The sequence below is a fragment of the Leptodactylus fuscus genome, chromosome 7 (assembly GCF_031893055.1).
Source record: "Leptodactylus fuscus isolate aLepFus1 chromosome 7, aLepFus1.hap2, whole genome shotgun sequence".
In the NCBI taxonomy this organism is placed as follows: Eukaryota; Metazoa; Chordata; class Amphibia; order Anura; family Leptodactylidae; genus Leptodactylus; species Leptodactylus fuscus.
In genome coordinates, this window is record NC_134271.1 from 126282049 (window position 1) to 126306689 (window position 24641).

A 24641-nucleotide genomic window follows, 5' to 3' on the forward strand; every position below is an offset into this window, starting at 1 on the left:
CTGACTACAGAGTTTGACCTCTGCACCTGCGCGGCGCTGATGACCAGAAGAGAGGATGCACGGCAACTCTTCAGGTAAGTATATTTGTGTATGTGTGTGTACTGTCTGGGGAGGGGGCTACTGTGGACCATTTCATGCTGTGTGGGGAGGAGGCTACTGTGGACCATTTCATGCTGTGTGGGAGGGGGCTACTGTGGAATATACAGGTATAATCTTTTGTGGGGGCCACTGCGGGGCAGATTGTACTGTGTGTGGGGGCCACTGCAGGGCAGATTGTACTGTGTGTGGGGGCCACTGCGGGGCAGATTGTACTGTGTTTGGGGGCCACTGCGGGCCAGATTGTACTGTGTGGGGGCCACTGTGGGCCAGATTGTACTGTGTGGGGGCCACTGCGGGCCAAATTGTACTGTGAGTGGGGGCCATTGTGGGCCAGATTGTATTGTGTGTGTGGGGGCCACTGCAGGCCAGATTGTACTGTGTGGGGGCCACTGCAGGGTAGATTGTATTGTGTGTGGGGGCCACTGCAGGGTAGATTGTATTGTGTGTGGGGGCCACTGCGGGCCAAATTGTACTGTGAGTGGGGGCCACTGTGGGCCAGATTGTATTGTTTGTGGGGGCCACTGCGGGCCAGATTGTACTGTGTGGGGTCCCCTTCACTATTTATATCACACAGTATCAGTTTTATAGCAGACGTGATATTAGTCCAGGCTGTAATTACATTGCCGGTCTCTATAAAACAGATCCTGTGCAATGTAAATAGTGAACATTAATTGTTCAAAAGTACCAAAAGCAGAGACCCCTACCTTCAGTACAAGCTGTGTAAAGCCCCAGTCACACGACTGTAATTTGTGGGTCTATAATTGTCTGCAATTGTGGATTCACAGAGTTTTAAGGTTAAATTTCTGTGTTGACACTCCGCGATAATTTATTGGGTTTTGGGTTACAGTTTGGGCACTCAGTCTCAAAAAGATTCGCCATCTCTGCTGTAGGTAAAACATAATAAGCCTTAACTTCAGGGAAAACAGTAACAGAAAACCTGCTCATCTGAGCTACTCACTACACAGAGGATAAGGGTCAGATTACTGGGTGCCCCACTGGTCACGACAAAGAGGGTTATACATCCATATTTGAATGAAGGCATGGTCATGCGTTTCTGCTGGCACTTCATACAGCTCTGTGGCAATGCAGGATGCTGTACTTGTCTGTCTTCAGCAGTCCCATGGAGGTGATTGGAATGGCATTGCACAAGATTCACCACTTTCTTCATTGGTGGGGATATCAGTAATCAGACATTTATTCCCTCTCCTGTCTTGTTCATGTGACATCCCCTTTAAGAATCTTAGAAAGCTGTGTGATAACCACTAGTTGAAGAGATAACCTATTCTTCGTATATTCCAGGCCTACAAGCAAAAAGTTTCAGCCCGCAACTTGCTATTAACAAACAGCAAAAAGGTAACTTACTTTCCAATAGCGTCTTCTCAGAAATAACAAATGCATAAACATTCCTGTACAATAATTTTACATTACAAAGTTCTGTTTTTCCTAATTTTACCTGTACTTCTATTATTCCAATAAGCTGGCTCACCAGTGTATGCGGGAGGTGCGCAGAGCTGCTATCCAAGCACAGAAAAATTGCAAGGAAACCCTTCCACGAGCACGCAAGCTAACCAAGGAAATGTCCTTGTATTGGAAGAAATATGATAAAGTGGAGAAAGAACATCGGAAACGGGCGGAAAAAGAGGCTCTAGAACAGCGGAAACTGGATGAAGAAATGAGAGAGGTAAAACAGAGCATTAAAGGGATTTTTTTTAATGTAGATTGTGGGCCCCATATAGGGATCACAATGTACATTTTTTTTCCTATCAGTATGTCTTTGTAGAATGGAAGGAAATCCACACAAACACGGGAAGAACATACACACTCCTTGCAGATGTTGTTTCTGGCGGGATTCGAGATTAGGACTCCAGCGCTGCAAGACTACAGTGCTAACCACTGAGCCACCATGTTGCCCCTAGCATTAAAAGAATTCTATCATTAAAATCACATTTTTTTCTCAATCACACGTAGGAATAGCCTTAAGAAAGTGTATTCTTCTCCTACCTTTAGATGTCTTTTCCGTGCCGCCGTTCGGTAGAAATCCCCGTTTTCGTCTGTATGCAAATGAGTTCTATCGCAGCACTGGGGGCGGGCCCCAGTGCTCAAACAGCAGTGGGTGCGCCCCCAATGCAGCGAGAGAAATCTCCTGCACCGCCTCCATCTTCTTCAGGAACGGCCTCTCTGCGCGTCTTCTTCCGGAGCTGGGTTCAAACTTCTAGGCCTCGGGCAGAGTTGTCTGTGCATGCCCACAGGCCACAAGAAAATGCCCCCATTGTTTTGGCACCTCATTTACATAAAGAATGAAAGATAGTATTCCAGCCCAATACCATTACTCTAATTACTAGAGTATACTAACAATTTTTTTATTTACACACAGGCCAAGAGACAACAGCGAAAGTTAAACTTTTTGATCACACAAACCGAGCTTTATGCACACTTTGTTAGTCGCAAACGGGAATCTGGACCAGATAGTGTGCAAGAGGAAATTTTGCGCAAGCTTGAAGACAGTTCCACGCAGCAACAAACAGGAGGTTCTTCCTCAAGTTTGCCTCAAGAAGAATATGGTAAGAGCCCACTTTGGAAAACAGTAAGATCTTTTCTTGCTTATTTCACTGGGGACACAGCATTATGGGAATAGACCTGGCCACTAGGAAGCGGACACTAGGAGTATCAAAAGCTGTCCTCCGCCTCTGGGCTTTGCCCTCTCACAGACCGTGATCTAGTCGTGTCCGTAGGAGGCAGACATGACCTGTCTTTCTGTCTTGCACCTTGTTGATGATCTTACTTGCATAAAATCCACCATGTGCAGTCCAGTACTGGTAGTGTAGCCATCTTCAGGCCTAAACATAATCATATCTCAATACTAATACATATGTGTGTGTATAACTGTAATTTCAGACAGTGACTATTTCAAGTCCCAGGCTCTAAAAAATGCAGAAGAGGCTTTTAGGATTCACCAGGCACAGGTAAGATTGATGACAAGCTATTGTGAAATGCGCGGTCCTTTTGTATAAGAGGTTCCTGACTGTCACTTACACTCCATGCTGAGTGTGCATGTGTATGGGAGAATCAGAAGAAATAGCTGTCGGCTAAACTAGCCATCTCTGAAGTATATAGCTGGCTTTTAGTCTTAAGGCGAGTTCACACGTGACAGATGCACTGTGGTTTTTCTGATGTGGAATTGCATGCAGCGTATGCAGTACAAAAAATGTGGATTCTCAAGCTGCAGAAAAGAATCTACAGCAGACATTGCACAGATTTTACATTTTATCAATATATGCTGCAGATTTTCATTGCTTTGCAATGTCGAGGGGCAGATTTTCCATTGCAGAGAATTTGGTCCCTCAGATCTCATGTTAGTGCATTCACATCTGCATTGTTTAACCCAGTCTTCTGGTTTGTCCTAGGACCAGAAGAATGGATTAATCAATAAAATGGATCTTTTTTATGACATAAGAGCAGATCCCAAGGGATCCCATTGACTGCAATGCGGGCAAATGGGTATCCATTATTTTAACCCCAACATCGCCAGATGGATAATATCTGTGTTGTGGACTTCTCCATCTGACTTCATACAGACTCTGACACAGATGTGAATGTAGCCTTATCTAAGCTTTCCAGAAGTATACAGGCATTGCCTCCTATGGGGGGATTTTATGTTTTTGACTCAAATTCATATACAAAAAGGGATAATCAAATTCATATAGCCTGGGCCACTTATAGCTTCAACTTCATCTTGGCATTTCCTTTGTATTTTTAGGGAGAGCTTAATAGAAGTCTTACCATAGTAGGCCTGGTATCCTTCACAAGGTGCCAGGGTCAATGGTGGCTGCTCAGCACCTTGTAGTTGATGCACAATATGTCATATTACATTGAGGGGTCCATATGATGTTGTCCAATGCAGTCCCAAGTGCAGATTTGGAATGCAGAGACCTTTTCTTTTACTTTTAAGCTATTAACCGTCTTCTATTTCTATTTCTGTCTCCTCCAGAAAAGGTCCTTTGATGAAGATGCCAGAGAAAGCAGGTTAGCCGCGTTACGGGCGGCCAACAAATCTGAAACTGGCTTTGGAGAGAGTTACAGCCTGGCTAATCCCTCTATAAGAGCGGGAGAAGATATACCACAGCCCACCATATTCAGTGGAAAACTCAAAGGCTACCAGCTTAAGGGCATGAACTGGCTGGCCAACCTTTATGAACAGGTAATGCTCATTTTAGGCTAAGAAATTTGGCTTATAGAATAAATGTATTTTGTTAGCATATTCTGATGAGGTTATATTACTGGTATGTGCCATAATTTACATGCAGAATATTGTCTTAAAGTAAGAGTTGGCATAAGGTTTAGCAATATGTGCCAGTTCAGAGTTATGGCTTGCACTTAGCATACCTCTCAGGGCGGGTTCACACCTGCGCCCGGTTTCCGCTTTGTGGGTTTCCATCTTCTGCCGGCAGTCCGTGTCCGCCCGTGAGCGTCTTCTGGTCCCTACGGCGAAACAGTTTTTTTTTTTTTTTTAACCGAACACAAAGTCCTGCATGTCCGACTTTGTGTCCAGTTAAAAAAAAAACAAAAAAAAAACGATTTTGCCGCAAAGAGGCAGAAGATGCACACAGGCAGACACTTTGCAAATGAATGGGTTTGAAAACTGACTGCCGGTTTCCGTCTCCCATCCAGTTTCTCGGGCAAAAGATGGAAACATGCAAAGCGAGGCCGGGCGCAGGTGTGAACCCGTCCTCACATGTTCTGGCTAGGGCTAGCTTCCAATAATTGTATCTCATCCTGTCTCCAAGCATTTTACCTGTGTAGGGGATGTCTCCATGAATAATCTAGGAATTCTGTGAAAGAATCTGCCAGCTGCTAATTTAGTCTTAAACTGTGCATGGACAATATTCGTAAATCCCACCCCCCTCCATTGTGTATCCTCAAGACTAGTCGTTGTCTATGTGGAGAGACACATTCAGGTAGCTTGCTGATAGAGCATAGTTTACACTGCAGTGCATTGTCAGACGTGTCCACAGTAACTAGTTTTTATTATTCCATTTCAGGGTATTAATGGCATCTTGGCTGATGAAATGGGCTTGGGAAAAACTGTGCAGAGCATCGCTCTACTCGCACATCTTGCAGAGGTAAGTGCCTATTTTTCTTACATGGTGCTTACAGAGGTTTTCTTGGACTCCAGTATTGAGGACCTGTCTTTAGGATAGGTCATCAATATCAGATTGATCAAACACAGTCCAACACCCCCAGCAGTCCCATGTTTGATGAGGCTGTGTATTGTGCAGCTTCTTCGTTACGTGCAAGGCATAGTGCTGGATATTGTATATCAGCTGTTTGTGGTATTGCATCTCAATCCAGTCCATTCATTTGAATGGGACTGAACTGCACAAAGGCCATGTAATCCCGTAGATGTGGCTTGCAGTCTCTTTGTACAGCTAATCGGCATCAAATCTAATATTGATGATCTATTCTGAGGAAAACCCCTTTAGGTAAAGGCCCCATGTTGTGGATTTTTTTTTATAGATTCCGTTTGCTTATGGGGAATGATAATACTAAATTGTGTTGCAAGGCCTGTTAAAGAGTTGAACATTGATGCTATTCAATAGGTGGCACTAGAGAGGGAGCTTACTCCTGGCCTATAAGACTTCTTACACCATCTAGTGGTCTCCACAAGGAGATGCAGTACCCCCAGACCTTTATAAAAAAAAAAAAAAAAAAACTAAATAGGAATTTATCATTTACTCCATAGTAATGTTGTAGTGTTGTGAGATAACCTGGAAACCTTGTAAAAAAGAATATATCAAACGATATATGAACTGAACTCAATGTAAAATGACATTTTGACCATTCTTGTTGCTTCTTGTCTTTCTTTTTCCAGCGAGAGAATATCTGGGGTCCATTTCTGATTATTTCACCTGCCTCAACACTGAATAACTGGCATCAGGAGTTTTCAAGATTTGTGCCAAGGTTCAAGGTAAAGAAGATAAACTTTTACTACTTTTATAAACTTTTACTACAAGCCATGAACCGAGATGTGCGGTAGCAATAAATTTGTCCTTATAAGACTTTATTTGCTTTTTTACGTATGAATTCCTCCTAGGAGAGAAAGGGTTGGGTTAGATAGGAACAGTAGTCTCAGATCATGTGGCATTATTGAAATCAGTCGCCCCTGTCCACTGCCAGACAGTGAAATGTTGCATGCAACTAGGACTATGGTAGAAATTTCTGTGCCCTCTGACTTTAGAACTTTCCTCTTCTGCAGTCATGGGTGCTCTTGATAATTTAAAGGGATCCTATCATTAAAACTATTTTTTTTGTGGGTACCACGTAGGAATAGTCTTAAGAAAGGCTATTCTTCTCCTACCTTTTAGATGTCTTCTCCGCGCCGCCGTTCGGTATATAATCCGGTTTTTGTCGGTATGCAAATGAGTTATTTCGCAGCACTGGGGGCGACCCCAATGCTGCAAGAGAACTCTCCAGCGATGCCTCCATCTTCTTCAGGAACGGGTCTTCTTCCGGCAGTGGCTTTAAACTTCTAGTCCTCGGGCAGCCGACTGCGCATTCCTGCCAGCCACAAGAAAACGGCCGCTTACAATACTGTGTAAGCGGCCATTTTCTTGTGGCTGGCGGGCATGCGCAGTCGGCTTTGCCCTAGTTTGAAGCCAATGCCTGGAAGAAGACGCGAAGAAGACCCGTTCCTGAAGAAGGTGGAGGCGGGTACTGGAAAGTTCTCTCGCAGCATTGGGGTCGCCCCCAGTGCTGCAAGAGAACTCATTTGCATACTGACGAAAACCCGATTATATACTGAACGGTGGCCCGGAGAAGACATCGAAAGGTAGGAGAAGAATAGCCTATTAGTTGGCTTCTTCCATGCCAACAGTTTGTGCCAAAGTTTTGGTGCAATTTTCCATCCCTGTTGATGGTGTGTTTCCATCTAATAAAGTAATATCACCAGGATTTATCTCTTTATAATCAGTGGGAAATTGACCTCTGGAACCATCACTGGTCCTGATAATAAAGGGTCTATAGTGTTGGCTTAGCAAAGTTTTCATGCATTGGAACATCCTGACTTCCTGAATATGCAAGGAACTGCAACTGGCCCTATTCCCTTGAATGTAGCTGTGTTGACATTCTCTCTGTGATGTTGGCCAAGGCCTGCAGAGAGAATAAGTTAATGGAACGTAGTGCTAGTGGGCATCCTTTATGGGGTCCCACAGGTCCTGTCCTAGACATATGCCATCACTTTATAAAGTGGAAGTGCCCCTCTCCGGCTTTTGGGAACTCTTGCATAACGTGCACATTCTGTGTCAGGTCGAAAAGTAGTAGATAGATAAAAATCACTTTAACCTTCTGACAGCCATCTCTTCATAACTTGTGTTAATTGATTTTGTTTTTCAGGTACTGCCTTACTGGGGCAATCCCCATGAAAGGAAAGTAATAAGAAAATTTTGGGGTCAGGTGAGAATCAATGAGAAACGCCAATACATACATTTTGTTAAGTGTACTACAAAAGTGAAAGTTAAAAGCAAGTGCAATGGTTCCCCCTACATATATGGACACCCTTATTCTTAGAATGTCTTACTAGTCAGCCGGGCTCCTGGGAATCTGTTGTCATTCATTGCACAGATCTAACTTTATTGTTTAGTCTGTTCTATACGACGCAGATGGATGGTCATGTTTACAGAGACATCAATTTTACATTAAGAAAAAAGAAAAAAAATATCCACTGATCCGTTTTTTCTTCTTTATTAATATGGATATCTATGTAAATGGATCACAATCTGTTTGCATAATTTCTTTGCATCTGTTCTTGACATTGGTTAAACAGATGTAAAAACCAGATGTAGAAAACGTGATCTGTATAGGGACTTGGACAAAGGCCCCACATAGCACACTGCAGTAAAAAAAAGTTGTGGAAATGTGTCACGATTTTTCCTACTGCAGTTTTATCAGAAAGGAGAACACTACAGACTTTTTGTCCCTATTATACCTATACAGAAAACGCCAGAGTTTCCATAGGTATAAATTACACGTTGCGATTTACAAAAATGCAGCGGTTTTTGAAATCGCAGCATGTCCGCTGCAGATATTTTTCCGCAATGTGTGGATGGGATTAGCCAGAATGTACAACGCTGTTTCCACTCCGTGGGGCCTGGCCTTAGTTGTGTTTCTAAGTCTTTTCTTTTATATACAGTTTCCATCTGACTCTACTTCTCTTTTGCATTTTCAGAAAACGCTGTACACACAAGAAGCTCCGTTCCATGTCGTGATCACTAGCTACCAGCTTGTAGTGCAAGATGTGAAATACTTCCAGAGGGTGAAATGGCAGTATATGGTTCTAGATGAGGCCCAAGCCTTGAAGAGCAGTTCTAGGTACTTGAAATACTTCACATGTTTCCTTTTCAGTTATTTTTCCCATGGCTATCCAGTTTCTGTCCCCTTGGATGTCCAGCTGTATATGGGGGCTGTGAAGAAATCCATGCATTGGTATCTGTCATCCATCGAGTCCCATTACCAAAACCTATATGCTTCTTTAATAGACATAATGTCATTTGCTATCATATTCCATCTTTTTTAAAGTTTTATACTGACATAGAGCAGCCAGCCAGAGAAGAAAGGCCATTATTTGGCTTCTAGTGTGCTAATGAGTGCATTAATAAAGTTATGTTGAGGACTTATCTGGTGTACAGGTAAACACACGTCATAACTATAATGTGAACCTAGCCTTAGGCCTCGTTCACATGGGGCACCGGACTGTGTATTTTGGTCCTGATTTTGATATGGGAAGCCGCGTCAGAATAGGACCAAAATGCGCCTGTCGCGACTTCCGACAGTCGCGGCTTCTGTTCCGGAGTAGGCCCAAATGAATGGGCCTAGTCTGGAGGTTGCTGTCGCGAGGCGGACTGAAATGGCCATGGAATCCGCCTAAAGAAAGGCCAGCTCGCTTCTTTTTTCCGTGAGCCAAAACATACCGCTCACGGAAAAAAGGAAGCTAGCGGTCTACATAGACCTCTATTGTGGGAGTGGATTCTGAGAAGGATTTGTTGTCAAAATCCGCCCCTCTTGCCCCATGTGAATGAGCCCTTAGAAGTATAGTTTTCTTCTTGCTGCTGTAAAATTATTGTTGGTTATGAAGATAATATTCAATATTTCCTTCTGATCTTTAGTGTTCGGTGGAAAATCCTGCTGCAGTTTCAGTGTCGCAATAGGCTGTTGTTAACCGGAACCCCCATCCAGAATACAATGGCTGAGGTAAATATTTCATCCTGTAGTTTATATGTATGGGGTATTATTTTCTTATACATTTTTCTGTCACATCAGTATTATTGACCTATCCAACACCAGGCATAGCAGTCAGCTTATTGAAAGGACCGTGGTGCTTTGGCAAGCATTTTGGATTCTTTTTTGTTTAAAGGAAACCTGTCAGGACCCTTGGGAACACTAAATGGATTTATGGACCAGGAATTTAGTATCCAAAATCACAAGCCGTCCCTGCCGTCACTTAGAACGAAATACTTTTATACTCTCCCCATGGTTGTATTCCCGAGCCAATGCAGTTCTTCAGTGAAGCCAAAGGAGTACGCTTCAGCTTTAATGCTCATGTGCCGGACCTCAGGTGTATGAACAGTAAAAGCGGGGGTGTACATCTCCAGCTTCCATGAAGAACTGTGCAGGTGCCGGGAGCGCCAGAGATGAGTCCGATGACGCTCCTTCGACTTTTTTCTAGGTAAGTAAAAAGGTCTGGGTTTTTTTTGTTTGTTTTTGTTTTATTGCAGACACAGATGAATTTACAACAAGGCGATTACGGACGCTAAACCTCCCATGTATGAGGATCTGTGGGTGGTTTGGTGTCCCAAGTCGTCCTTTTAACAGGTACAGATGTGCACATTTAGAGTGGTTCTGCTTGATACTCCAGTCCCATTCACTTAGTCTCCATGCATAAGGCAATATCTGGTCTGTATGAGCTCAGTTTGAGAGTCCGACTCCTCAAGTCATACTGATCTAAGATACTAGGAGTCCTTGCCTCACTGTGTGTTTACTGTCTTCTACTGTATAGAGCATGGGACAATGCCCCATGGAGGCAGGAACTCCTAGCATGATAGATTACGATGATGCAAAGAGTCTGGATTTCATAAATGGGTTTGGATTTTCTGGTCTGGATTCCCTCGTGTGCAGTAGGACTTAAAAGGTGTTGTGCTGCAGCAAGCTGTGGTACAAGGGGCAACTGTTATCTAATGTACAGAGCAGTTCCTGGTAAGTAATGAAGAGGCTGCAGCATGTATTACAGCTGATCTGTGAGGGTGTCCAAAGTGAGACCCCTCCAGCTTTGATAGTAGGATATGTCATCAATATTAAAGGCCCAGAAGGACCCTTTAACTTCTTCTTTCTCTTGGGAACAACATAGTAACTGATGTATGTTTTTTCTTTGTAGCTGTGGGCCCTTCTGCATTTCATTATGCCTACTTTGTTCGATTCTCACGATGAATTCAATGAATGGTTTTCAAAAGACATAGAAAGCCATGCAGAGAACAAGTCTGCCATTGATGAGAGTAAGTCACTATACTATTATGTGCACATCTTTTTGCTTTTCACATGGTTTCTATGAATGCCAAAGATGCAAAACTAAATTACAAATTTTTTCTGAAGTTCTTTCAGTGAATTGCCAACCTTTAGCTTATGATCGGTGGAGGTCTGACCAAAGGGACCCTGCTGATAAGCACAAAGGAGCTGTTGTATCACTGTGATCCCTTCATTGTTCAGGATCATACAGTGAGTTGATGGCCTAGTCTAAGGGCAAGCCATCAAGGTATGATCTTGGTCAACCCGATCAGGCAAATCTGCAAGGTGTGTGAAAATATGGCATTTTTAATGTGATTGTCCCTGCTTTGCTCGATGACAGGTGTCAGAGGGTAGATCAGGATCAGGCTATTGGATTTCAACATGTTGAAAATATTAATAACTAGAGATGAGTGAACACTATTCGAAACGGCCGTTTCGAGTAGCACGCACCCATAGGAATGAATGGAAGCGGCCGGCATGCAGACTTTGTCCATTTATTCCTATGGGTGCGAGCTATTCGAAATGGGAGTTTCGAATAGTGTTCGCTCATCTCTATTACTGACCTATCCTTAGGATAGGCGTTCATTATCACATTAGTTGAGGTCCATCACCAAGCACCCCTTTGATCAGCAACGGAGTACGACAATGAGGTATATTAACAAGATTGGTGCTGAAAGATATGTGAATTGCACATAACATTGAATATATAGATGATGCCTTTAGTTCCCTGACCAATACATTTTGACAATTTCAGATCAACTGTCTCGGCTGCACATGATCCTCAAACCTTTTATGCTCAGGAGAATCAAGAAGGATGTGGAAAATGAGTTGTCTGATAAGGTGAACATTTTAACATTTAGGGATAATGGTAAAATGCTACGAATGGAAGTATTATTAAGCAATAATATATATATTTATTTTTTTTTGGAATGCAGATTGAAATCCTTATGTACTGCAATCTGACTAGTCGGCAGAAGTTGCTGTATCAAGCCTTGAAGAATAAAATATCCATTGATGACCTCCTTCAGTCCTCCATGGGCACAACCCAGCAAGCACAGAACACCACCAGTAGTCTCATGAACCTTGTTATGCAATTCAGGAAGGTGAGAATATAAAATGGCGATGTTTCATTCAATACAAGTGGCTCAGTGGTTAGCAGGGTAGCCTTGCAGCGTTGGAGTCCTAGGTTTAAGTCCAGCCAAGGACAACATCTTATAAGTTCCCACTGTGTCCTCTGGTTACTCCAGTTTCCTCCAACCTGAACCTACAAAAATCTTCACCAAATTTAGCATCGCCTGTGTCCAATTGACCTACCAACACCATGCATTTGGTCACATATATTGTATTTCTACTATGTCGTATGTCGAGCAAATTAGGTGAGCATAAGAGTATGAGTGCTATATTCATACATAGGGATATGGCATAGAAAGACCAGAGTCAGCCACTGCAGCATATAAAACAGCCTGACAGACACTCAGCATTACGCTGGTTTGTAACAAATACGATAAGGAAAGTGGGATTGAATTAGGAAATCCTTAGTCTTCACCACACTGTCAGAAAATGATAGTTCAGCTTCCCTCCCATCTTCATCTGTCAGCTCAAGAATGTCTCATTGCCACCCGGCCCTATCATAGGCACAAGGACCAGCGGACTGTAATAAGTTGTAAGACGTAAGTTAAGAGCTTGGGGATATCAGGGGACCCAAAGAGGTCCTCTGTCTTAGAAAATCCCAACTCGGGAGCGAGACAGCCAATTTGAGCCATAAAGACCTGTCGCAATTGAAGGTAATGAAAGAACACGTCTCGGGACCCCATCCCATGAGGCTCCACAAATTCTGTAAAGGCTTCCTGTCTTCTATTTAAATGGGTTGTCTGCTTATTTTTTATTAATGACCTGTCCTCAAGATAGATCATCAATAAAAGATCAGTGGCGGTCCCAAACCCCAGACCCCCTTTAGATCAGCAGTGACATAACCACTATTTACATAGCACAATGTCTATTTCATAGTGGCCGTACAATGTAATTACAGCCATACCACTTTCCATCTATGGTACAAAGCTGTCATTACTAGAGATGAGCGAACACTATTCGAAACAGCCGTTACGAATAGCACGCTCCCATAGAAATGAATGGACGTAGCCATTCATTTCTATGGGAGCATGCTATTTGATTCGGCTGTTTCGAATAGTGTTTGCTGATCTCTAGTCATTACGTCACACAGCCACTAAGAATCACTGCGCAATGTAAACAGCGAAAAGGTCACAGTCCTGGCATGAGCACCGCAGTCACTGCAAACAGCTGATCAGCAAAGGTCCTTGGTGTTGGACCCCATTGATCTCTTATTGAGGGCAGGTTGTCAATAAAATCTTATTTTAAATAGGTAATCTTTAACATTGTTGTGACCCATACTTATTATATCAGCATCATTAACTCTTTGTGACCTTACCCCTCCCACCTCCCTCCAGGTCTGCAATCACTCAGAACTCTTTGAACGTCAAGAAACTTGGTCTCCCTTCTACTTAGCACTGCGGCCGTACCAGATATCAAAGTTTCTTTATCGGCAGGGAAACATAGAATTTTTCAATTACTCCCGAAACAGGTAAGTCTGAAATGTAAATGGCATGTAACTGGAAAATGAGTTGAAGAAAATCTCAGCTAACCGTTCTGTTTGGTACTAGGTTATATCTACAGGCAACACATTTTCTTGCAGATTTTAAGCCAAAGTTAGAAGTGGATTCAAAATGAATGAGAAATATAAAGGAAGGGCTTGGGCTGGGTTCACATGAGGTCAGCATGTTACTGAATTTCTACCATGGAAATTCAGCAGCATTTCTCTCTGAAAACTCATTAGAATCGGGATTTTTTGTGGTGACACATCTGTAGGATTTGTCCCAGGTCTTCCGCTGCGTTTAACCTTCACATTGCTGTTTTGATCTCCTCATCGAAGCATCTTCATTTTAGAAGTTATAGCTATGAATGTATTACAGCCTTGTGTGCAATGAGTGACCCACGTTTAGAGAGGATCCTATTGGGCTTTGTAGGGAAACTTTTCCTCAATATACACCCTTAAGAATTCAAAAGGGTTGTCTGATCAGTCATACTGTGTTTCCCCAAAAGTAGGTCACCCCCCGAAAGTAAGACATGTTTTGTTTTTTGTTGAATTGCCTAATATAAGGCACCCCCCAAAAATAAGGCATTCCCAAAAATCTTTACAGCTGGCTGAGCACTGTGCGATGTGCTTGGTGTGCACAGGTAAGCCGGCTGCTGCCTCTGCTGTTGTATCCACTGTCCCTGCTGCTGTAGGAGGAGCTGGGAGATGCTGCTGTGCATATGCTGCGGGGAGTTCACTCTCCTAGCTCATCCAAGAGGCAGAGGCAGCAACCGGCTTACCTGTGCACACGGAGCACTGTGCACAGCGTTCAGCCGGCTGCAATGCCCATGAAGCGACGTTCTCCAGCGCAACCACCGGAAGCCTTGCTAAGCCCCGCCCACCACTGCCGGGACGAACAGCAGCACCAGCGCTGCTACGAAGATGGGAAAGGTAAGTAGGATACCTCCCCCCCCCCCCCCCTCCCGCACACTACCTACAACCGGCAGTCATGCCGCCGCTCCACTAAGGAAGTGCCAGCATGACTGCCGGTTGTCATAAGACATCCCCTGAAAATAAGACAGGTCCTATATTTAGGACAGCAATTTAATATAAGACACTGTCTTATTTTTGGGGAAACATGGTAGGCATTGAAAAAAAAAACCTCAACTTTAGGGTCTTCTGCCTCTCCTGGTCCAATTCTTCCCGGGTCACACTTTCTTTCTTGGTCCATTGTGACATGCAGGAAATGACTGCTCAGCCAAACCACATGTAATGTATAGACAGGGACTTGCTGCCAGCTCAATAAAACTGGGCAAGGAACGATTGCCGTTCACTGCTCGTCTTGTCCAAGCATCAGTCTGTGTAATAGGATCTTTAGGCTTAAAGGGTTTGTTCAGGAATTTTTATTCATGGACTCTCTGTAGGATAGGCTATAAACATATGTTTAGTGTGGGCTCATGGGTGCTGCTCATCTCTCATTGGTGTAGTGGTCCAGCACAGATAAGGGTCAAAAAATTTTTTTTAGAAAAAAAAACAAAAAACATGGAAGATTCCTTAAAGGTTACATCCTGATATCATAAATCCACACTGGGATTTCATTTTCTCCTCAGCATCAAGTCAATAGCATGGAGCAGAGATACCTGATAGAGACCTCTCTTCTCTGGGACGTATATTATTCATGGCTTTACTGACAGACACCTGCTCGCTATTTCAGGGTTGGATAGTTTTCCGTCACGTTTACCACTGAAGTAATACAGGTCTCTGGAGTGAATGGGACTTTAGACAATATCATTCACACACTGCAGGATGTGGTTCCAGTGCCTTCTGTAGGTTTTCTTTTCCATAAAATAGTAACCTCAGCAAAGACATGACCAAGCCCTTTCCTTCTTCTGGTCAATTACACTGCAATGGTCATCAATGTTGGCAAACCTGATAGAAACAGTTAAAAGGGTTGTCCAGACAATTCTATTTTTACGCTGCAGACATTCATTTAGGCCAACCTGACGTCCGTCAAGAGACTCTATATTAAAACCTGCTGATAGATGTACAAATAGATTCACAGCGCCTCTATCAGGTTGTAGGTAACGTGACAAGACTTAATTAATTAACTCTGGGTCCCTGAAGGCCCAGGGCCTAGTATCGACTGCCACCGCTGCACCTTATATAGTTGCACCCCTCATCCTTTTTAGCTCTTACAATCAAACAGCACATCAATGCGTTCCATCATCTCACTGAATCCACATCTGTGATCATGGTGAACCCTTTTTTCCCTCGACATAGTTCCATGTCTATGGCTGCCTGTCGCTGGTTGCTAGAGTCATGAAATATGTACTACAGCTACAGTCTGAGCAACCCCTTTATAGAATTGTTATGTAATAAATGTCCTGTTTTAATCTTTATAGTGGTTCCATTTTTGCTGTTATTGTGTATGGAATTATTCATAAAACATTAAAAAAATATATTGATAAATGGTTAATATGGGAGAATATAATATGTGATGGTCCATTCCAACTTATCCCCCTCCCTTCTGTGTTTTTGGAGGAAGGGGAGAATATATTTGCACATATATTCCATTCATTTGGGATTGCACATTTTTTTTTTTATATATATATATATATATATATATATATATATATATATATATATATATAGTGTGTGTGTGTGTATATACATATATATGTATACACACATATATATATATATATATATATATATATGTTATATATATATATATATGTTATATATATATATATATATATATATATATATATATTATACTTGAGTTACCGCAAGAATTGTTTTTGTATTTATTATTTTATTGATTTAAGGAAATAAATTTAAAAAAAGACAAAAAAAAACCTCCTTAGCACTTATCCTGATTTTCTCTTTGTCTAGGTGGTTACGCACTGTCCTTTCTCCATTTGCACCAGATCACATTCAGCAATCACTATTCCATCGAAAAAGTAAGTAACCAGTTTTTAGTTTTCTATTGCCTCATCTTTTTTTTTTGCATAATTATCCCCTTCGCATATTCAATCAAAGATTGTGCTGGTCTGACACATAGGACCCCAGCCAATCTTCCAACAACCATCAGCTGTTCAAAGAAACCTACGGGTTTGGGTCAGCGCTGCGGCCTCTTCACCGAAAACCAAGCACAACACTGTACATTGTATAGCAGCTGGACTTAGTTTTGCTGCTCAGCCCCATTCACTTGAATAACAATGAGCTGCTCACAGTCCATGTGATGAATGAGTATGATGTCACATGGTCTGTGAAGTGGAAGCGGGGCTCAAGGAGCATTGGGGGTCCAGGTGTTGGATCATTGATGATTTATTCCAAGGATAGGTCACCAGTCATAAAAACCCATAAATCCTCCTCCATTTCTACCATAAACAATGGTATATTGTATATAGACTTTATTATTACTGTTTTAATATTGACTCTTCCTCTTTTTTGCTCTTACACACAGGATCAGATGAAGAAAGTTGCTTTTCTTTTCTGCGTTTCATTAATATCTCTCCTGCAGAGATGGGCAATCTGATGCATCATGGACACCAAGCCAGGTAAGCTCGAAAGATTAATCGGGAATTCTGTTTTATGATCTACTAGCCTCTGCCCGCGACTTCGTCTGTGGGTTGTTGGCGTCGATGATCCGCCTATATTCAGCAAATTGCTGCCATCGATGGTTTGCCTGATACGGCATTTCAGCAGCTCTCAAGCTGTCCTGCTGCTGAACTTGTTCCTTGCACCGTGCCTGTAATTGTTCCTGCATCTCAGCAGCTCACTGGGATGCTATATATTGAGCATGCTGTTGGCATTGATGATCCCCCTCAGCTCCACTTGAGGAGAACTCTGTAGACTTCTGGCTCCTTCATAGCTCTCGTTGTTTGTGACAAATTAGATTTTCTTTTTCCAGGCATGTTTAAAATTGACAATGATGTGTTGCAGGTGGTTAGCACTTTTCATGTGTCTGAAAGAAGCCTACAGGCTCCACCATTCCCGTTTTTGGCTACAGAAGAAGATGTCTGTGACAACACCTGCAACCCTGACAAACAAGAGCTTTATCCTCTGGGTAGATTTCCCACTTGCCTTTCCCAGGATCCATACTTCTCCTCTACTGCAGGTAACGTGACAATAATGCAGATTACTAGTGAATAGAGATGAGTGAGTACTATTTGAAACGGCAGTTTCGAATTGCACGCTCCCATAGGAATGAATGGACGCAGCCAGGGCCGGCGTCCAGCCGCTTAACCCCCTGCACGCCGGCCGCTCTAATTCATTCCTACTGCTGTTTCGAATAGTACTCACTCATCTCTACTAGTGAATAAATTTTGGGCTATTTGTCAGTAACTTCTAGACAATATATTGTTAAATAATTCTTTTGGAGTTGGATATTCTTCAGATAGGCCACAAATACCTGAGCGGTGGGGCACTGGTCAGTGGTGCTTCCTACCCAAACACCAGTGATGTTACATGACCTGTTTGCAGCTAAGTCCCATTCAAGTCAGTGGGGCTGAGCTGTAATACCACGCATAGTCTATTCGCAATGTAGAGCACTATGCTTGATATTCAGTGAACAGGCCTCAGTGCTCTCTCAGATAATTCAGTCTCTTCAATCAGCTGGTCTGTGGGGGTCCCCAGTGTTTGCCCACCACCTATCCAACGTTTATGACCTGTCCTATAGGAAGATCATCAATATTCAACTCTTGAAAACCTCCTTAAACCTGCAGGTTGCTGTATGTTCTAAAGAGTCTTTGTAACTATACAGGAGGTAGATTAAAGAGGACCTTTCATTTCCTCGCAGATCAATGATATTATATACTGCCAGAAAGCTGAATTCAGCGCATTGTCCGATTAACTGGTACGCTCCTTGGTGCCATTCGCTTCAGCACCGATATCCCTTCACTGTCAGAAGGGCGGGCCTTACAGCCTGGCGTCAACGCTGTGAAGAACACCCCCTGACTACTCTTCCATAGCCTTGTACTGTCATGGGTGGTGAAAAAGGTTCCTTATATCCCTGCGATGATGCTAGGCTGTAGCCTTTATGGCAATGGCAGGATATCAGTGCTGAAACTAACGGCACTGATATCTTCTGCACCCAGACGCATACTGGAATTCAGCACACTGTTAGCATTCTAGTGGTATATACTGTAATACCACTGACCTGTGAGAACATGAAAGGTTCCCTTTAAGAAGAACTTATCACCAGGATATACCCCATGAACTGCTCCATCATTGTCGGCCGCGTCCATTCATTCCTATGGAGCGAGGCATTCGAAACTAGAGTTTCGAATACTATTCGCTCATCTCTATTTATGACTTGACACAATATTCAATAGTCATATGTTGCACTGTATACCTTATAAAAAGGATTTTAATAAAACTTCTGTGCCATATGCAATGATCAAGTGTCAGCTGGGTGTATCCAGAGTAAGTGTCTTGACCAAGCCTGCCTCCAATCACTTTACAACCAATGGATCCTTAGTAGAGATGTAGCACTTATGTAGGTAGAAAAATAAATTCTGATCTGCATGCACCAGTCCTGAGTTCATACTCTGGATCATCGGGACAAACACACGTACAGACCAAAACCGGCTACTCTGCCCACACAGGACAAACACCCTGCATGTGCACCCATTTTCAGCCGAATCAAACAAGCTCCAGGTTTCGAGCAGCCCTTGGGTGACATTGTAGGCGTCCTGTTCAGTCAGTACTTTTATAAGGTGTGCAGGGCTACAATGAATATAACTAAGATTAAAAGATATCATTCTAAATCTAACTCTAATACATGTTTGTGTAAGGTAATAATACATGTGAATCTTGTTTTCTTAGAACATGGTTTTCACTCGCCATTGTCAGCCAGTCTATGGGTTTGCAGACCATGTGATAATTCAACCAAATGCTGGGCAGGAACTTGTGCGGCATTGCCAAGTTACCAATCTTCCGTCATTCCTGTGCATCGCCTCCCCATTGGTAAGCACATTTTATTTGCTTTTTTTTTTATCATTTGGTCAGTATATTTGAAAAAAATCCACAACATTTCAATTATTGCAATGTAAAGTTGGCCAGTCACATGGAAAAGCCCATATAACAGCTGCAGTGTAAAGCATCCAGTTTTGGCTGATTTCTTCCAGGGGCAGGTTAAATGTCGGATGTCCGTCATCAAAATCCCGCAGTGTATCTGTTCCAAATGGCCTTAATATTAAGCAGTTTCAAAAACTGCCAATAAAACCAGAGTTGCAATTGAAAACCACAAATTGACAAAAAAACAGATGATCTGAATGTCCCCCAAGAGGTGACATCCGAGTGGTCATATTAAGGAAGACTTACTGCATGAAATGAGCCAGAAGTCTGAATTGGCAAAAAAAACCTGCCTAGCATGCCGTGTGCCACATTTATCAAGTGTTTAGACACTTTATAGTCACTTCACTGGAAGTAGGTGCAGCTTAAGTTGCGACATAATGTCTGAAATTGTGGCGTGTTTTTTTTTTTTTTTTGCTGTAAACGAAGTCAGTGAACAGGATGTGTGAATTTCCTATGAGTAACATTTTGTACACATTACCCATAAAACTAAAAAACGGGTAATAAAAGAGAGAGATACATGCATACATTTATACATAGATGGATATATAGATAGACTAACCTCTGCCCGCGACTTCGTCTGCGGGTTGTTGGTGTCTATGATCTGCCTATATTCAGCAAATTGCTGCCATCTGTGGTTTGCCTGCTCCGGCGTTTCGGCAGCTCTTAAGCTGTAGTGGCTATAGTTCCTTGCGCTGTGCCTGTGATTGTTCTGGTATGTCAGCAGTTCACTGGGACGCCATATAATGAGCGTGTTGTTGGCATCGATGATCCACCTGCTCCAGCGTTTCAGCAGCTCTTAAGCTGTCCTGCCACTGTACTTATTCCTTGCGCTGTGCCCGTGATTGCTCTTGCATCTCAGCAGCTCACTGGGACGCCATATAATGAGTGTGTTGTTGGCGTCGATGATCCCCCTCAGCTCCGCTTGAGGAGAACTCTGTGACTTCTGGCTTCCTTCATAGCTCTTGTTGTTTTAGAATTTTGCAACAAATTAGATTTTCTTTTCCAGGCATGTTTAAAAGTAGCAAACTGCCAATTTGGATTAAAGGTGTTTTCCCATCCAGTGTGTCAACACTGCCTGGAGCAGATCAGTTAATACGCAAAGGCATGTACACATTCCACTGAGGGTTAGCTGAGTGTTTACATGGAGATATAAGGGAGCCTTCACACGGAGTAACGCCGGGCTCAATGTGTGCTTCTTTTTACTGCCATAGAAATGCGAGGGTAGCGTTTATGTCGCATTTACGTGGCGTTTTTTACTATGAGCGTATACGCAAGCAAAAAACGCGGCCGCAAACGCCGCGTATACGCTCATAGTAAAAAATGCCGCGTAAATGCTACCCTCGCATTTCTATGGCAGTAAAAAGAAGCACACATTGAGCCCGACGTTACTCCGTGTGAAGGCTCCCTAACAGACCTCACTGAGATAAGCTGCTGCAAGAGCAGTGTAATATAGTATATGAACATAAATTCATAACAGTTGTGAAGCCGTTTTTGCAAGATTGAGGAACAAACACACAAACTTTCACATTTATAATATTAAGTAAGTAGGAGGATAGCATAGGATACATAGATGGAAAGATAGATAGGGTAATGATAGATAGATAGATAGATAGATAGATAGATAGATAGATAGATAGATAGATGTGTATATATATATATATACCAGTATGTGTGTGTGTGTATATATATATATATATATATATATATATATATATATATATTCTTAGACCTTTAAACACCAAGTGTCCGAAATGATTAAAGAGACTGGTATAATATCACTATACTGTCATGTACTTTGGAAGTCTCAAAATGAATCCAAGTCTTTCAGTTATGTGTGTGATATTGTGTCCAATAATGTTGTATTTGCCCCCTCAGGTAACAGCGCCACCTATAGACACTTACTGCAGTGACCGCAGCGCAGAATATGAAAGGCAGATGTTGAGAAATGGAAACCCCGAGGTGTCGAAGTGGCTTGTGTTTGGAGCACCTGAACGGCATGCTGACTGGCTCCTGAGGGATTCCCAGTTTTTCCCTGAGAGTCCGTGTGGTCTTTTAGCAATTCGTCCATGTCATGGTTGGTCGTTTATTAGGATCCCAGGTAGGTGAATAAACTACACTGATATATATACAGTATATGTGATATGTGAAGCACATCATTATGATAAAGCAGAAATAACAGGGCGCATGTGAACAGAGCCTAAGCTGTTTGCAAATACAACCCCAGACTTTATTAAGGCGACAGGGATAACCTTGTCTGGTCTAGAAGCTGCTAGTCCAGAGCAAAGAGGAGAAGTGTGACCGCATTTGTTATTGAGAAATATTGGTATTACAGAGTGATATAAGATCCCGGTAAAATAATCTCTCTTCTTCTTAACTTCCATTCCATTGCTGTCATTGGTTTTTGCGGTATGCGTTCACTCGTAATATATTTCCTTATAGTCAGTCTTATCTTTAGTGTTCCTTTATGTCTTATTTAGGGGAATTTAGTTCCGTATAGGTTTGCCTTATTTTCCAAATGTATATACATTATTAAGTGTATAGCCTGGAGCGCATAGAGGTCTGTGAGCGGTTTAATTCGGCTTAGTCCAGCCTATAGAGGGAGCTATACAACTCTGTATAGGCCCGAGGTGAATCTTCTAGTAATACTAGCGAGCAAAGCCTTTGATTAAGAAAACCTATACCGGTACATAAGCGACATGTGTGCTGTTACCTCCAGACTGGACCCACATAATATTTGCAGCATTTTTTTTTTTTTTCTTGTTTTCCTTGACATTTTAAAGGGGTGGTCTAAGGAGTAATAAATCTTACCAGATCATTCCCTGCATTGCATAAGTTTTATTACTAATAGACACCCCGGAGCTCTATTTTTTACCTTTCCGGAGGGAGGCTTTAGGTCTCGGTCCTCTGTCTCCGCTTCTGCCACACCGACTCCATTCTGTTCAGGTCACAGCTCCATTAAGTCCTATGGAATTGGTCATGTGACAGAATGTCAGTACAGGAGGCGGAAGAATGAGATTTCTGCCCTCCCCATGTTGCTTCCGAGTGTACCATATACTAGTAATAAAGCTTAAAGGGGTTGTCCAGGATCTGAAGATAATTGACACCCAAACGCCACACTAATCAGCTGACGCGGACGCTGTATATTGAGGTATACAACCAGTAGCAACCCATTTCCTATTCAGGTGAATGGATGTGGGGCTGCACCACCGATACGGTCTAAGCACAAGGAGCTGTATACAGTATATGGAGCTTCGTACACTGTACTGGTGTATGCTTTCAGTTGTATACCATATATACGGCTTCTAGCAGTCACATCAGGTGATCATATGGGGTCCAGTTGTCAAACCTTGAATGATCTGATTCTGATAACCTATCCTGGAAAATCCCTTTAAAAGGGATTCTACCATTAAAATCAAATTTTTTGTCGGTCACACGTAGGAATAGCCTTTAGAAAGGTTATTCTTCTCCTACCTTTAGTTGTCTTCTCCGCGCCGCCATTCCATAGAAATCCTGTTTTTCGTTGGCATGCAAATGAGCTTTCTCGTAGCACTGGGGGCGTCCCCAACACTCAAACATCACTGGGGGCGTCCTCAAAGCTGTGAGAGAACTCTCCAGTGCCGCTCAATCTTCTTCAGGAATGACCTCTTCACATGTCTTCTTCAGGCGCTGGGGGTCAAACTTCTAGGCCTCGGGCAGAGCCAACTGCGCATGCCCACGGCCACAGAAAGTAAGCGGCCATTTTCTTGTGGCCTGTGAGCATGCACAGTCGGCTCTGCCCGAGGCCTAGAAGTTTGACCCCCAGCGCCGGAAAAAGACGCTTGAAGAGGCCGTTCCTGAAGAATGGAGGCGACGCTGTAGAGTTCTCTCGCATCATTGGGAACGCCGCCAGTGCTGTTTGAGCGCTGGGGACCGCCCCCAGTGCTGTGAGAGAACTCATTTGCATACTGATGAAAACCAGGATTTCTACCGAACGGCGGTGCGGAGAAGACATCTAAAGGTAGGAGAAGAATAGCCTTTTTTAAGGCTATTCTACGTGTGACCAACAAAAAATTTGATTTTAATGGTAGAATCCCTTTAAACAGTGTAGACAATGTAATGGAAAGTTTATCATTTTTGTATAATCCTTTTACCAGCAGCCTGATGTTACTTTAAAGTCTATAGTATAATATAAAATATAAAAGTATAGGAGCACAGCTCTGCAGAATTTGTCAGTATAGTGAGAAGATGGCAGGGATGGTAAGAAGGGACTATATTGTCAGCTCCCAGAGGGGGAAGGAGACTGATTCTGATCACACATTAGCAGCATCGACAAAATGCTGACACATTATTAGTGTTTATGTAATCTGAGAAAAGGGTTGTACAGGAATAAAAAAAGGTCCATACTGTGTAAAAGTAAGTATATTCTTTAAATACTTATTTGGTATATTCAGCGTATTATAAGAGCCGCCATCTCCCACACGGTCACTAAAGCCGCGACATGACTTTCATGGAGTGTTTCCATGCCGGAGCACTTCCTCCTTCTCGTACAAGATGACTATAATTTATGGTAATGTCAGTAACTTCTCATGCTACCACGAGTAATCCGCTCTCCTAGTGTCTGATGGAGAGCTCTAGTTCCTACCCGGACTGTGGGAATCTCCAATACCTTCCTGTTCTATTGATAAAAAATGGCTCCGAGTTAAATGGAAGGAAGTGGCAGCGTTGTAAGCAGTCTCAAAGGTTCATTCTGTTTGTGAAAGCGAGACAAGGCACTTCTTATGACCCTATTGTTTTTCTTCTTCTAATGGAGAATGATGGGATACTCTCTGGAGAGTCAAGGTTATCTGTCCCGCACTGCGCCGCCGCTCAGATGTTCGCTGCTTTCTCCCTATTTACAGGACGTGATGCTACTTATCTTTCTTAACTTGTGTTCCTAATAGAAACTAAAGGGCACTAGGGCGGCTTTCACTAGGTTCTTAGGTGATGTAAAACCAGTCGCTCAAGAAAAGAAAAAAAAAACATGACGTAGCCTTAAAGGGGTTGTCCGACCCATTAGGAGCCATTTAAGAAAAAGAAAAAAATCTCAAATAATAAAATACAGCCATACCTTACTGATTCCCCACTGAAGCAAGTCTGATGCTTCTTGAGTCCCCAAGTCACCTCAGATCACAGGAGAAACCACTCAGCCAATCACAGCCCACAGTCCTGACCTGCCTCACCCTGCGATTGGCTGAGTGTTGAGAGTGACCGTGAAGTAGAGACCAGCTGGGAACCTGGGCAACATCCTCGGTAAGACTATAGGTTCATATTTGCACCAGGCTTCCCATCGTTTGGGTCC

General features: G+C 42.8%; 1 protein-coding gene across 1 annotated transcript in view; it reads left to right on the top strand.

Moving 5' to 3' along the window:
* INO80 (INO80 complex ATPase subunit) overlaps positions 1–24641 on the top strand; it is a 61139-nt gene that overhangs the window by 15181 nt on the left and 21317 nt on the right. The window contains exons 8-26 of the mRNA XM_075283035.1: positions 1399–1452; positions 1577–1780; positions 2474–2660; positions 2995–3062; positions 4088–4297; positions 5139–5219; positions 5969–6064; positions 7489–7548; positions 8321–8463; positions 9258–9342; positions 10523–10640; positions 11405–11490; positions 11586–11753; positions 13116–13249; positions 16136–16203; positions 16710–16803; positions 17189–17363; positions 19073–19213; positions 21200–21422. Coding sequence (XP_075139136.1) covers positions 1399–1452; positions 1577–1780; positions 2474–2660; positions 2995–3062; positions 4088–4297; positions 5139–5219; positions 5969–6064; positions 7489–7548; positions 8321–8463; positions 9258–9342; positions 10523–10640; positions 11405–11490; positions 11586–11753; positions 13116–13249; positions 16136–16203; positions 16710–16803; positions 17189–17363; positions 19073–19213; positions 21200–21422 — 2395 coding nt within the window. The remainder of the gene's footprint in view (positions 1–1398; positions 1453–1576; positions 1781–2473; positions 2661–2994; positions 3063–4087; positions 4298–5138; positions 5220–5968; positions 6065–7488; positions 7549–8320; positions 8464–9257; positions 9343–10522; positions 10641–11404; positions 11491–11585; positions 11754–13115; positions 13250–16135; positions 16204–16709; positions 16804–17188; positions 17364–19072; positions 19214–21199; positions 21423–24641) is intronic.